The 15,953-nt window shown below is 49.1% G+C and overlaps 1 protein-coding gene across 1 annotated transcript in view; it reads left to right on the forward strand.

Annotated features, from left to right (window-relative positions):
- Window positions 1-15,953, forward strand: part of snd1 (staphylococcal nuclease and tudor domain containing 1) — a gene marked incomplete at its 5' end in the record, with an annotated part of 285,561 nt that overhangs the window by 31,110 nt on the left and 238,498 nt on the right. Inside the window, 1 exon segment of the mRNA XM_042297858.1 lies at window positions 13,527-13,636. Within this exon segment, the coding sequence (XP_042153792.1) occupies window positions 13,527-13,636 (110 nt within the window).

The raw sequence follows: 15,953 nt of genomic DNA on the forward strand, positions 1-15,953 counted from the left end.
CACCTGTACATAGCCCACCTATAATTTAGCCCAAACAACTACCTCTTTCCCAACTGTATTTAATTTATTTATTTTGCTCCTTTGCACCCCATTATTTTTATTTCTACTTTGCACATTCTTCCATTGCAAATCTACCATTCCAGTGTTGTACTTGCTATATTGTATTTACTTTGCCACCATGGCCTTTTTTTGCCTTTACCTCCCTTATCTCACCTCATTTGCTCACGTCGTATATAGACTTGTTTCTACTGTATTATCGACTGTATGTTTGTTTTACTCCATGTGTAACTCTGTGTCGTTGTATCTGTCGAACTGCTTTGCTTTATCTTGGCCAGGTCGCAATTGTAAATGAGAACTTGTTCTCAACTTGCCTACCTGGTTAAATAAAGGTGAAATAAATAAAATAAAATAAAAACTGACATCTCCAGCATAGACTGGATTCTATCAAACCTATTCTGTTAAACCTCAGATGAGTCCTATAAATCCTATTGAACACTTTCAATTGAATCAGTTTGGACTGGGCATCTCTCATAGGGAGGAGCATCTGTTGTACTATTATATTCCATTTCTCCACTCCAAAAGTCATTTGAAAAGGATTTCTATCTTAACACTTATCGAATGTACAGGGAATTTGTTGTTACTCTGTCCTACCTTAAACATACAATCTCTAAGCTGGAGATGCCTCCAAAAGCCTTGTTTCTGTAAATTATACTTGGACCGTAGTTATTCAAGAGGTGAACAAGTTTTCTTGATATAGACAACCAATGTTCTTTATCCCCCTTTTCTATACCAACCTTTCCAGAAAACCATGTGTCCCCCTGTTTTCAATGTCGGGTTGTTCCATAACGAAGCAGAGTTTGTCAGGAAAGGTGAAGATTTCTCTCTCATGTATCTGACTCCATATATTTTTTAGTACGAGACATTATTGGATTCTGCAGTCCCACGTTTTGTTAGCTCAAATAATTTGATGTTCCGAATGGGGCATTAACTTCTTCCTCCATGTCCACCCAAATTGGCCTATTTAGAGTTCTCCGTAAAGAGAGCCTATTTGGGCAGCTACAAAGGCTTCTTGATATAATTGCATGTCGGGGAGCTTTAATCCTCCCTTGTCAGTCGTTTCCTGTAATCTCTCTAGTTTAATCCTCCCGTGTCAGTCGTTTCCTGTAATCTCTCTAGTTTAATCCTCCCTTGTCAGTCATTTCCTGTAATCTCTCTAGTTTAATCCTCCCGTGTCAGTCGTTTCCTTTAATCTCTCTAGTTTAATCCTCCCTTGTCAGTCGTTTCCTGTAATCTCTCTAGTTCCATCCTGGCCCTTTTACCGGCCCAAACAAACTCCGTAATCACTTTCCTTCTCGATATAAAGGTATGGACAGTGGCAACATGCTAATGACCATCTTTATAACCTGTATCCTACACCATAATAAGATTTGTAGTTTATCCTAGCTCTTAAACTGGACTTGAATTTTGTTCAGTAGTTGGTTTTCAGAAATCATCTTCTCTAGACCAGGATTTAAAGCGATCCCCAGGTACAAGTTTTTAAGGACCCATTGAAACCCCCAGCTGAGGAAGTCATTTCTCAGACAATGTTTTGATAGCGGCATTACTTCAGATTTGGTCCAGTTGACTTTATAGCCTGATGTCTCTGAAAATGCATTTATTAAGTCCAGTAAAGGCCATATGTTGGGAGCCTGACATTATTAGTAATATGTCGTCTGCATAAAGCAGTAGTTTATTCTCTCTACCTCCCATATTAACCCCTTTTATTGACTGATGCAGCCTAATGGCTTCGGCTAATGGTTCTAATGCTATAATAAATAGGAGGGGCGAGAGAGACAGTCACCTTGTTTCGTGCCTCGTCCTACTGAAAATGGAGATGATCGTAGTCCGTTAGTGACTACTATGGATTTGGGGTCATTGTACAGAAGTTTAATAATATTCTGAAAGCCCTATCCAAATGTATTTATAGTATAATGCAGGTAGTTCCAGCCCACCATATCAAAGGCTTTCTCTGCGTCTAGGGATAAGGCTGCCACTGAAGTATCCAGATATTTTGCCTTCCAGATGACATGCAATAGATTGTCAGATGAAGTTCTGCCTTTCACTAATCCCACCTGGTTTTCTGGATTTATGATTTTCTTAATGATATGATTCACCCTCATAGCCAGAAGTTTTGTAAACTATTTTCCATCACAATATATTAAGGAAATTGGAAGGTAGCTCCCTCACTCATGGGGATCCTTTCCCTTTTTGGGGATTAGGATGTTTGCTGCATCACTTATAAAAGGTGGGAGCTCACCTGTGTCAATCGATGTGTTCAATGTTTTCAATATTTCTGGGCTTTGCTGCTCTGCAAACCTTTTGTAATTGGACAGTCGATCCAGTTCCTGTCTTCCTCTTTTAGTTTAGGAAGATTCAGATTCTGAAAGAATGCCTCTGCTTTGTGCATATCTAAAGGACTGTCTGAAGTAGAACGTTCCTGATAGAATTCTCAAATTATATTGTTTCTTTATGATTGGTAATCAGCTTGCCTGTCTTTTTTCTGATTCCACCTATTTGCCGATCTGTTTCTCTAGATTTCCATTGACTGGCCAACGGTTTTCCTGCATTTTCTCCTGATTCATACCATCTCTGCTTCAACCTGTACAGGGAATTTTCAGCCCGTATTTGGTTTTCGTCAAGTTTACCAGAGAAATGTTGTTTGGATTGGACCAATATTCCCCCTCCAGCATTTTGAGCTCTGTTTCAAGTTCATCAATTTTCTGTTCATCTTGTTTGTTAATAGTAACTGATCATTGTATTATTGCTCCACATATGTATGATGTAAAAGCTTCCCAGACATGTACCTGTTTTTCAAAGAACACTGTAATATTCTATGCATAAACACTCAATGAGAATGTTATTCACAACATAGGAAGTTCTCCTTAGACAAAAATGGTAGTCCATTCGTGATGAGCCACTGCAGCCATGTGTATCGTCCATAGCCTACCACACTACTCAGATGGTTTGGCCTCGTTAAAGTCTGCGACACTCTTCTTTGCCTCCTTTGGGTCTGTAAAACAACCTAGTGATCCCCTCACAGTAACCCAGAACACTGCAGGGTAGTGCAAGGAGTATTTCAGTCCCCATTTCATGTACGTCTCTCACCTCCTATGAACGCATTTCTCTTGTCCTGAACCTCCTTGGAAAAGTCAGGGAAACTCCACCTTTGTCCCTTTCCAGTGAAAAGTCCTAAGTTATTTTGCTTTGATCCGGACCTTCTCCTTGTCGGTGAATGGTAAGAATTTCACTAGGATAGGCCAGGGGTCACGTGGGGCTGGTCCTGGGCGCAGTGTCGTGTTGGGTTTTCCCAATGGTCATGTTAACGGCAGGGTAGCCTAGTGGTTAGACTAGCAGCCGAAAGGTTGCAAGTTCAAACCCCCGAGCTGACAAGGTACAAATCTGTCGTTCTGCCCCTGAACAGGCAGTTAACCCACTGTTCCTAGGCCGTCATTGAAAATAAGAATTTGTTATTAACTGCCTAGTTAAAGAAAGGTCAAATAAATAATAACATCCTCCAGTGTGTCCTCAACTAGAGGAAAAGGTCTTTCTTACACCACCGTATTTATGTGGATTTCGGGAACCCCTCTGATCCGAAGTGTGTTTCTGTGACTAACTTTCCTGGTATTGTACTCGTTCTTCCAGATTTTCGATCTCAATTTCTTTCAACAGTGTGGTTTAGGCGGGTGTTCTTGTCCTCCAATGTTGATATCCTCTCTTCGGCATTTGTAACTTGGTTGTGGAGTGTGTCCACTTTTGTTTTCAGTACGCTCACTGTATGTTGTATTTCAGCCACATCCTTGCCCTCTTTTGCAATTTTCTCTTAGATATTTTTGTTCATTTTGCGAATCTACTTTAGAACTGGGTCACCAGGCTGTTCTTCTCCACCATTTTTGTTGCTAGCAGCAGCTGCAGGTAGAGGCAACATTTTCGTGTTTTTTTGTCAAAAGTGTCTGCTTTTGTGTGTTTCTAAGTCTTTTTTTCCATGTAACCGATATCTTGGACAAGTAGTTAACAAAATGTGAAACTAGGCGTTGAATAATTGGGTTGGAGCTACACAGCCCCTTTAGTTAGCTGCTGCTCTTTGCAACATTGTCGCGGGAAGTCGACAGGTAGCCTGTACTTTATATAGCCTATGTGTAGCAAAGCAACCCCCACCTCCTCTTCCTCGCTAATCCAATCTCACTTTTTCTCAATGCCCATTTAAAGGCAAATTTAAAAGCCCTAATGCAATTTCAAAGCCTCTGACCGTCCTCTCACTTCACTGTTTGTGACTTGCAATTGAAGAAGAGTGGGAGAGAAGGGGTTATAGGTAGAAGGAAGAGAGGGGGAAGTAGAGAGGGATGTAGGGGGAGGACGAAGGGAGGGAACAAGTGATTGAAAGGAAAGAAGAGGGCAAGGAGAGATGTAGAAAGTGATTAAAAGAGCGGGTGGGAGGGAATTAAAGATTTAGAGGGGAAGGGAGAGAGAGGGAATGATTGTCTGAGTGTTTTCATCACAGGAGTGAAGTTGTCTGCTTGCATAAAACATGGAGCTGTCTGAACCACAGTTCTCAGTAGCACATATGCTCTGGCCATAGGTGATTTGTAGAGCAGCTATTCCAGGGCACCTGTGTGTGTGCGTCTTTTGAGAAAGTGTGTGTAAATGACTGTGTACGTTTGTGTGTGTGTGTGTGAGGGAGGATTGGGCAGAGGAGGCTGGGACGGGGAAGGGCCGTATTTCATCCAGCGCATCGCTCATCGGGATCACCGATTTTAAAACATTACATCTTATGCACGTGGCTAGCCAGCACTACTGAGCAGAGCTGTTTGTGTGTGTGTGTGTCCATACGGGGGCTGGGTAAAGGGTCTGGCCCCATAGGCTAGCCCAGCAATTCCACCTGCCTCAGCTAATCAAAAGCTTGGTGATTAGTTGATACGTTTAATTGAAACAGTTGTGTTAGTTTGGATTTGATCCACATTGAAAAATGCAGATCCAGGATTTTATTGTCCCTATGGTGCCCCTGTGTCTCTCCCATCCTCACCCTCTGTCCTAGAGAGAAGGACATCCCTTAGTGAAAGCAGTTTACTTAAAGCTTGGCTTTCTCTACCCCTCTCTCGGTCTTATACAGTACTGGCCCAGCCACTCACTCGGTCAATCCCAGGCCAAAACATGTCTAAAAATACTGGGGATGCTCCCGGACTGAAATGACTTTTTCCTTCCTCCTTGGAGCCGGGGCGGAACGCACACTGGGCAATTTAAATGCTAATCTAGGGACTATTTACTGGCTATTAAGAGGTAATTGAGTCTTCATCCTCTGTGGCTCTCGCCATGCCGCGGGTTCAACAGAAAATATGTTTTTGTTTTGTTAGAGGAGGGGTGAGATGAGAATTGTCAGTGTGTCCTTGTGTGTGGGAAGTTTTGCTAACATAGCATTGCTAGGAAATGTGTGTGGTTGTGTGTTTGCGCGCTGGTTAGTCAGTCAGTGCCAAAATGAGGACCCAATCATCACAAACTTGACCCCCGGTCCACCTTTTCCCCTTACTCTTCTCTAGTCCAATCATGTCGGATGTGGTTAGCATAAAGATCAATCAGGATTGGCGGGAGCCTCCAGATTACTAGAAGATGACTTTTTGGACAGGAGGCTGATGTTGCTTTGTTAGCACAATGTTGTTGGGTGTAGCGCCCAGCTTAATCAATGCAACAGGGTGGAGAGAGGATAGGGGGAGGTGTGTGTGTGAGAGAGATGCTGCACGCATTGGATAGAGGGATACAATGAGTGAATGTGTGATGGAGTTTTCATGGGTGTTGAGTGTGTATGATTTGCTTGTGTGTAGTTTGCAAAGTTGACTTAGTTTACATAGATATGAGGGTTCTTGTCAGCAGCCACAGAGGAGGAATGCTGTTTGCTTGTTGGAGAGCCCTGCACCATGCTCACTCAAGTGTGTGTGTGTGTGTGTGTTTGAAGTCCTGACGTGAGGAGAAGACAAAGAGGTGGCGTCTCGATTGAAGCTCAAGTTGCTTTCCACTGAAGGCATCATCCCAGACATCAAAGGTTCCTAGCCAAGCGCCAGCTACAGTAGCTGCATCGGCCCTGCACTCAGAATACAGAGTCTAGCCTAGCACACACCTCACCACTCAGCATACAGAGTCTAGCCTAGCACACACCACACCACTCAGCATACAGTCTAGCCTAGCACACAACACACCACACCACTCAGCATACAGTCTAGCCTAGGACACACCACACCTCACCACTCAGCATACAGAGTCTAGCCTAGCACACGCCTCAGCATACAGTCTAGCCTAGCACACGCCTCAGCATACAGAGTCTAGCCTAGCACACGCCTCAGCATACAGAGTCTAGCCTAGCACACGCCTCAGCATACAGAGTCTAGCCTAGCACACGCCTCAGCATACAGAGTCTAGCCTAGCACCCGCCTCAGCATACAGAGTCTAGCCTAGCACCCGCCTCAGCATACAGAGTCTAGCCTAGCACCCGCCTCAGCATACAGAGTCTAGCCTAGCACCCGCCTCAGCATACAGAGTCTAGCCTAGCACCCGCCTCAGCATACAGAGTCTAGCCTAGCACACGCCTCAGCATACAGAGTCTAGCCTAGCACACGCCTCAGCATACAGAGTCTAGCCTAGCACACGCCTCAGCATACAGAGTCTAGCCTAGCACACGCCTCAGCATACAGAGTCTAGCCTAGCACACGCCTCAGCATACAGAGTCTAGCCTAGCACACGCCTCAGCATACAGAGTCTAGCCTAGCACCCGCCTCAGCATACAGAGTCTAGCCTAGCGCCCGCCTCAGCATACAGAGTCTAGCCTAGCGCCCGCCTCAGCATACAGAGTCTAGCCTAGCGCCCGCCTCAGCATACAGAGTCTAGCCTAGCGCCCGCCTCAGCATACAGAGTCTAGCCTAGCGCCCGCCTCAGCATACAGAGTCTAGCCTAGCGCCCGCCTCAGCATACAGAGTCTAGCCTAGCGCCCGCCTCAGCATACAGAGTCTAGCCTAGCGCCCGCCTCAGCATACAGAGTCTAGCCTAGCGCACCCCTCAGCATACAGAGTCTAGCCTAGCGCACGCCTCAGCATACAGAGTCTAGCCTAGCGCACGCCTCAGCATACAGAGTCTAGCCTAGCGCACGCCTCAGCATACAGAGTCTAGCCTAGCGCACGCCTCAGCATACAGAGTCTAGCCTAGCGCACGCCTCAGCATACAGAGTCTAGCCTAGCGCACGCCTCAGCATACAGAGTCTAGCCTAGCGCACGCCTCAGCATACAGAGTCTAGCCTAGCGCACGCCTCAGCATACAGAGTCTAGCCTAGCGCACGCCTCAGCATACAGAGTCTAGCCTAGCGCACGCCTCAGCATACAGAGTCTAGCCTAGCGCACGCCTCAGCATACAGAGTCTAGCCTAGCGCACGCCTCAGCATACAGAGTCTAGCCTAGCGCACGCCTCAGCATACAGAGTCTAGCCTAGCGCACGCCTCAGCATACAGAGTCTAGCCTAGCGCACGCCTCAGCATACAGAGTCTAGCCTAGCGCACGCCTCAGCATACAGAGTCTAGCCTAGCGCACGCCTCAGCATACAGAGTCTAGCCTAGCGCACGCCTCAGCATACAGAGTCTAGCCTAGCGCACGCCTCAGCATACAGTCTAGCCTAGCGCACGCCTCAGCATACAGAGTCTAGCCTAGCGCACGCCTCAGCATACAGAGTCTAGCCTAGCGCACGCCTCAGCATACAGAGTCTAGCCTAGCGCACGCCTCAGCATACAGAGTCTAGCCTAGCGCACGCCTCAGCATACAGAGTCTAGCCTAGCGCACGCCTCAGCATACAGAGTCTAGCCTAGCGCACGCCTCAGCATACAGAGTCTAGCCTAGCGCACGCCTCAGCATACAGAGTCTAGCCTAGCGCACGCCTCAGCATACAGAGTCTAGTCTAGCGCACGCCTCAGCATACAGAGTCTAGCCTAGCGCACGCCTCAGCATACAGAGTCTAGCCTAGCATACAGAGTCTAGCCTAGCATACAGAGTCTAGCCTAGCATACAGAGTCTAGCCTAGCGCACGCCTCAGCATACAGAGTCTAGCCTAGCATACAGAGTCTAGCCTAGCATACAGAGTCTAGCCTAGCATACAGAGTCTAGCCTAGCATACATAGTCTAGCCTAGCATACAGAGTCTAGCCTCAGCATACAGAGTCTAGCCTAGCACACGCCTCAGCATACAGAGTCTAGCCTAGCGCCCGCCTCAGCATACAGAGTCTAGCCTAGCGCCCGCCTCAGCATACAGAGTCTAGCCTAGCGCCCGCCTCAGCATACAGAGTCTAGCCTAGCGCCCGCCTCAGCATACAGAGTCTAGCCTAGCGCCCGCCTCAGCATACAGAGTCTAGCCTAGCGCCCGCCTCAGCATACAGAGTCTAGCCTAGCGCCCGCCTCAGCATACAGAGTCTAGCCTAGCGCCCGCCTCAGCATACAGAGTCTAGCCTAGCGCCCGCCTCAGCATACAGAGTCTAGCCTAGCGCCCGCCTCAGCATACAGAGTCTAGCCTAGCGCACGCCTCAGCATACAGAGTCTAGCCTAGCGCACGCCTCAGCATACAGAGTCTAGCCTAGCGCACGCCTCAGCATACAGAGTCTAGCCTAGCGCACGCCTCAGCATACAGAGTCTAGCCTAGCGCACGCCTCAGCATACAGAGTCTAGCCTAGCGCACGCCTCAGCATACAGAGTCTAGCCTAGCGCACGCCTCAGCATACAGAGTCTAGCCTAGCGCACGCCTCAGCATACAGAGTCTAGCCTAGCGCACGCCTCAGCATACAGAGTCTAGCCTAGCGCACGCCTCAGCATACAGAGTCTAGCCTAGCGCACGCCTCAGCATACAGAGTCTAGCCTAGCGCACGCCTCAGCATACAGAGTCTAGCCTAGCGCACGCCTCAGCATACAGAGTCTAGCCTAGCGCACGCCTCAGCATACAGAGTCTAGCCTAGCGCACGCCTCAGCATACAGAGTCTAGCCTAGCGCACGCCTCAGCATACAGAGTCTAGCCTAGCGCACGCCTCAGCATACAGTCTAGCCTAGCGCACGCCTCAGCATACAGAGTCTAGCCTAGCGCACGCCTCAGCATACAGAGTCTAGCCTAGCGCACGCCTCAGCATACAGAGTCTAGCCTAGCGCACGCCTCAGCATACAGAGTCTAGCCTAGCGCACGCCTCAGCATACAGAGTCTAGCCTAGCACACGCCTCAGCATACAGAGTCTAGCCTAGCATACAGAGTCTAGCCTAGCACACGCCTCAGCATACAGAGTCTAGCCTAGCATACAGAGTCTAGCCTAGCACACGCCTCAGCATACAGAGTCTAGCCTAGCACACGCCTCAGCATACAGAGTCTAGCCTAGCATACAGAGTCTAGCCTAGCATACAGAGTCTAGCCTAGCATACAGAGTCTAGCCTAGCATACAGAGTCTAGCCTAGCATACAGAGTCTAGCCTAGCATACAGAGTCTAGCCTAGCATACAGAGTCTAGCCTAGCATACAGAGTCTAGCCTAGCATACAGAGTCTAGCCTAGCATACAGAGTCTAGCCTAGCATACAGAGTCTAGCCTAGCATACAGAGTCTAGCCTAGCATACAGAGTCTAGCCTAGCATACAGAGTCTAGCCTAGCATACAGAGTCTAGCCTAGCATACAGAGTCTAGCCTAGCATACAGAGTCTAGCCTCAGCATACAGAGTCTAGCCTAGCACACGCCTCAGCATACAGAGTCTAGCCTAGCATACAGAGTCTAGCCTAGCACACGCCTCAGCATACAGAGTCTAGCCTAGCATACAGAGTCTAGCCTAGCACACGCCTCAGCATACAGAGTCTAGCCTAGCACACGCCTCAGCATACAGAGTCTAGCCTAGCACACGCCTCAGCATACAGAGTCTAGCCTAGCACACGCCTCAGCATACAGAGTCTAGCCTAGCATACAGAGTCTAGCCTCAGCATTCAGAGTCTAGCCTAGCACACGCCTCAGCATACAGAGTCTAGCCTAGCATACAGAGTCTATCCTCAGCATACAGAGTCTAGCCTAGCGCACGCCTCAGCATACAGAGTCTAGCCTAGCGCACGCCTCAGCATACAGAGTCTAGCCTAGCGCACGCCTCAGCATACAGAGTCTAGCCTAGCGCACGCCTCAGCATACAGAGTCTAGCCTAGCGCACGCCTCAGCATACAGAGTCTAGCCTAGCGCACGCCTCAGCATACAGAGTCTAGCCTAGCGCACGCCTCAGCATACAGAGTCTAGCCTAGCGCACGCCTCAGCATACAGAGTCTAGCCTAGCGCACGCCTCAGCATACAGAGTCTAGCCTAGCGCACGCCTCAGCATACAGAGTCTAGCCTAGCGCACGCCTCAGCATACAGAGTCTAGCCTAGCGCACGCCTCAGCATACAGAGTCTAGCCTAGCGCACGCCTCAGCATACAGAGTCTACAGAGTCCCTAGCGCACGCCTCAGCATACAGAGTCTAGCCTAGCGCACGCCTCAGCATACAGAGTCTAGCCTAGCGCACGCCTCAGCATACAGAGTCTAGCCTAGCGCACGCCTCAGCATACAGAGTCTAGCCTAGCGCACGCCTCAGCATACAGAGTCTAGCCTAGCGCACGCCTCAGCATACAGAGTCTAGCCTAGCGCACGCCTCAGCATACAGAGTCTAGCCTAGCGCACGCCTCAGCATACAGAGTCTAGCCTAGCGCACGCCTCAGCATACAGAGTCTAGCCTAGCGCACGCCTCAGCATACAGAGTCTAGCCTAGCGCACGCCTCAGCATACAGAGTCTAGCCTAGCGCACGCCTCAGCATACAGAGTCTAGCCTAGCGCACGCCTCAGCATACAGAGTCTAGCCTAGCGCACGCCTCAGCATACAGAGTCTAGCCTAGCGCACGCCTCAGCATACAGAGTCTAGCCTAGCGCACGCCTCAGCATACAGAGTCTAGCCTAGCGCACGCCTCAGCATACAGAGTCTAGCCTAGCGCACGCCTCAGCATACAGAGTCTAGCCTAGCGCACGCCTCAGCATACAGAGTCTAGCCTAGCGCACGCCTCAGCATACAGAGTCTAGCCTAGCGCACGCCTCAGCATACAGAGTCTAGCCTAGCGCACGCCTCAGCATACAGAGTCTAGCCTAGCGCACGCCTCAGCATACAGAGTCTAGCCTAGCGCACGCCTCAGCATACAGAGTCTAGCCTAGCGCACGCCTCAGCATACAGAGTCTAGCCTAGCACACGCCTCAGCATACAGAGTCTAGCCTAGCACACGCCTCAGCATACAGAGTCTAGCCTAGCATGCAGAGTCTAGCCTAGCATACAGAGTCTAGCCTAGCACACGCCTCAGCATACAGAGTCTAGCCTAGCATACAGAGTCTAGCCTAGCATGCAGAGTCTAGCCTAGCATGCAGAGTCTAGCCTAGCATACAGAGTCTAGCCTCAGCATACAGAGTCTAGCCTAGCACACGCCTCAGCATACAGAGTCTAGCCTAGCACACGCCTCAGCATACAGAGTCTAGCCTAGCACACGCCTCAGCATACAGAGTCTAGCCTAGCACACGCCTCAGTATACAGAGTCTAGCCTAGCACACGCCTCAGCATACAGAGTCTAGCCTAGCACACGCCTCAGCATACAGAGTCTAGCCTAGCACACGCCTCAGCATACAGAGTCTAGCCTAGCACACGCCTCAGCATACAGAGTCTAGCCTAGCACACGCCTCAGCATACAGAGTCTAGCCTAGCACACGCCTCAGCATACAGAGTCTAGCCTAGCACACGCCTCAGCATACAGAGTCTAGCCTAGCACACGCCTCAGCATACAGAGTCTAGCCTAGCACACGCCTCAGCATACAGAGTCTAGCCTAGCACACGCCTCAGCATACAGAGTCTAGCCTAGCACACGCCTCAGCATACAGAGTCTAGCCTAGCACACGCCTCAGCATACAGAGTCTAGCCTAGCACACGCCTCAGCATACAGAGTCTAGCCTAGCACACGCCTCAGCATACAGAGTCTAGCCTAGCACACGCCTCAGCATACAGAGTCTAGCCTAGCACACGCCTCAGCATACAGAGTCTAGCCTAGCACACGCCTCAGCATACAGAGTCTAGCCTAGCACACGCCTCAGCATACAGAGTCTAGCCTAGCACACGCCTCAGCATACAGAGTCTAGCCTAGCACACGCCTCAGCATACAGAGTCTAGCCTAGCACACGCCTCAGCATACAGAGTCTAGCCTAGCACACGCCTCAGCATACAGAGTCTAGCCTAGCACACGCCTCAGCATACAGAGTCTAGCCTAGCACACGCCTCAGCATACAGAGTCTAGCCTAGCACACGCCTCAGCATACAGAGTCTAGCCTAGCACACGCCTCAGCATACAGAGTCTAGCCTAGCACACGCCTCAGCATACAGAGTCTAGCCTAGCACACGCCTCAGCATACAGAGTCTAGCCTAGCACACGCCTCAGCATACAGAGTCTAGCCTAGCACACGCCTCAGCATACAGAGTCTAGCCTAGCACACGCCTCAGCATACAGAGTCTAGCCTAGCACACGCCTCAGCATACAGAGTCTAGCCTAGCACACGCCTCAGCATACAGAGTCTAGCCTAGCACACGCCTCCCCACTCAGCATAGTGTAGCCTAGCACACACGCGCTGCCCCACGCCTCGCCTCACCGCTCCGCCCCTCGCCTCGCCTCACCGCTCCGCCCCGCCTCGCCTCACCGCTCCGCCCCCTCGCCTCACCGCTCCGCCCCTCGCCTCACCGCTCCGCCCCTCGCCTCACCGCGCCGCCCCTCGCCTCACGCGCCGCGCCTCACCGCCCTTCGCCACACTGCCCCTCACCGCACCACCCCTACTTGCTCACACATTAACTTTTCAAACACACACACACATTCTCTTTCAAACACACACGCTCAGCCAACTCTGAGTGGAAGAGATAAGCATGCATCGCCTCACAGCTTTCCTATAACAAGCCCCCCTATAGCCCTCCTGCCCTCCAACCCTCCCATCCTCCCCCAGGCTGTTCTTTTAATCCACTACCCAGTGAAAAGACCCACTGCAGTTAATAGTCATGAATAGCAAGGTCAGCGCCAGGGGACGGCCAAACAAAGGATGACGCTGCCGTCATTGAAGCACAGCAATTTAGAGGGTGTTAACTGTTAACCCAACATGACCACCGAGGGGGAAAACACTTAGGATTGACCAGCGATTACCAATTATCCATTTAGCTGCCATGATAATGCTCAGCTCCACTAATCTCTAGTGCCACTTCACCTGTCATGGTGGCATCGTTGTATCGTAACTGTCCTAAAGCTGGGTCGTTACGGGGTTGAAATAAATGTCCGATTTTGACTCATGTATCAGTTGTTGGGGGCAACTTCAACTTGTTTGACGGCAACATTCTAACCTGTCTAAATGTTGTCTAACCTCATAGTTATTTTTATTGGCTGTTTTGCTGACCCTTGTTCTGTGTTTCTCATTGGCCAGGTATCGAGTGTCCGCGCGGCTCCAGGAACATGCCCGGCGGCATGCAGGTGGCTGAGCCCTTCAGCGACGAGGCCATGGCCTTCACCAAGGAGCTGGTACTACAGAGAGAGGTAAGCGCAACATTCATTTTGATTTCAGTGGTTTTACTTGCGACTGCATGTTTGGCTGGTTTTGCGGTCGGACATATTGGATCACATTCGACCTCCAGTTTCATTTTGTCTCCTGGCTTTCTTTAGTGTGGTTTTTGATGACTGGTTGTGTTCGTAAATTCACTCTGCAGTGCCCGAGTGTGGTCTGGGCATTCGTAAATTCAGAGCGTTGTCAGATTGTCCCTTCGCAAATTCAGAACGTGTCTTTCTCTGAGGGTTCAGAGACTACACTGGATGTAGGTTTGAGTAGGGTTGATCCGAGCGTTCTGACCTCACAACGGCAGTCAAGCATCCAAGCTAACGTTGGCTAGCTTGCTAGATAATTCTGGACACAAATGAGAGAACACCTCACTCTGACTATCTTACTCACTGTAGTAGAACTGGTTTGGCTGTTTTCATGTTATTTAGAGTTGGTGATTCTAACTGTGCTGCTGGCAGCAATTTAATGACGCTTTTGTGCCGACGTTTACTGACACCGGCCATATTCAACGGGTGTTTAACGTTTGTAAATTCATCAGTTATTCTGCGCTTTAGCACACTCGGACAAGTGCTCTGAAATCGGAGTTGATAACCAGAGTGAATTTACGAACGCACCCTCTGAGTTGCGTGGAAGGTCGACAATTTTGGTTCATCTATGGAACTCTGGTGCCTAGTTTCCCTTGGTGAATGCCATTCTAAATTGACGATAGGAGTTGTTTGTGTTAACAGTGAACCGAGGCCTAGTCTTCCCTCCCCTCATGTCCTTCTGCCATACATCCTTTTCTGACGGTCCGTGGAGAGATGATTCGGTCCTCCACTCCATCAATTGACCAAATCCATAAAACGTCTCAGTTGAATAATGGTAGAGCAGAAAGAAGGGGAGACGGGGAAGACAGGTGATAATTTAGGCTCCTCAAAACCACCCTCTTATGCCCCACTCTCTCTGAAACCCAAAACCTTTCATTGGCCGACTTCCCAACCCCTTTCATACTCTCTGGCAAATGTGGCCTTGTTGCACGCTCCCTCCAGATACTCCCTTTTACAAACTGATTCAAGGTCAGTTTTGTATTTCCCCACTAATAATTAAGGGTATAATTTGGCACGGGTAAGCTGATCCTAGATCCAAACGTTTATTGATATGTTAAACAGAAAGCTGCTGAATTAACTGGAGCCCATTGAAGCTAGCTCTGAATCCAAGGACAGCTAGCCTACTGTAACTCTCCTCTCCGTTGGACCCTGTTGAAGGGCTCTGAGGGGGCATGCTTATCCTATGTGCCTTTGAGCCCCTCTAATTGTCATGGAAATGTAGCTTTGAGGCCAAATGTTTTGGCTGGTGTGGAGCTAGAAGGCTAGTCTGTGTAGGATGAGCTGAGCTAGCCAGATTGCTGCACTAGATTCCCAACTGAAAGCTTTGGAAGTGGAATTGAGGTTAGCAGGAGTATTAGTGATGGGGGCACAGTCGTACTCAGACCGCTCTGGCTGACAGGAACACACATACATAACACCCACACATACATACATAACACCCACACAAACATATACACACAATATTATACTCAACACAATTTAATAATAAGTAATATATGCCATTTAGCTTTTATTCAAAGCGACTTTTTTTTTTAAATGTATACTTTATTTAAACAAAATCTTATTTACAATGACGTCCTACCCAAAGGCCTCCTACGGGGGCCTGGAATAACTTTTTAAAAATAAATAAATACAATATAATTGTAGGACAAAACAGACACAACACTACATAAAGAGAGACCTAAGACAACATAACAGGGTGGTAGAGACAACAATCCATCACACAAAGCAGCCACAACTGTCCGTAAGAGCGTCCATGATTGAGTCTTTGCATGAAGAGATTGAGATAAAACTGTCCAGTTTGAGTGTTTGTTGCAGCTCGTTCCAATTGCTAGCTGCAGCGAACTGAAAAGAGGAGCGACCCATGGATGTGTGTGCTTTGGGGACCTGCAGAACGGGTGTTGTATGTGGAGGATGAGGGCTGCAGCAGATATCTCAGATAGGGGGGAGTGAGACCTAACAGGGTTTTATAAATACGCATCTACCAGTGGGTCTTGCGACGGGTATACAGAGATGCCCAGTTTACAGAGGAGTATAGAGTGCAGTGATGTGTCCTATAAGGAGCCTGCATGGCGAATCTGATGGCTGAATGGTAAAGAACATCTAGCCGCTCGAGAACTCCCTTACCTGCCGATCTATAAATTATGTCTCCGTTATCTAGTAGGATGCTCATCTGAATCAGGGTTAGTTTGGCAGCTAGGGTGGAAGAGGA

The sequence above is a fragment of the Oncorhynchus tshawytscha genome, linkage group LG15 (assembly GCF_018296145.1).
Source record: "Oncorhynchus tshawytscha isolate Ot180627B linkage group LG15, Otsh_v2.0, whole genome shotgun sequence".
Lineage (NCBI taxonomy): Eukaryota > Metazoa > Chordata > Actinopteri > Salmoniformes > Salmonidae > Oncorhynchus > Oncorhynchus tshawytscha.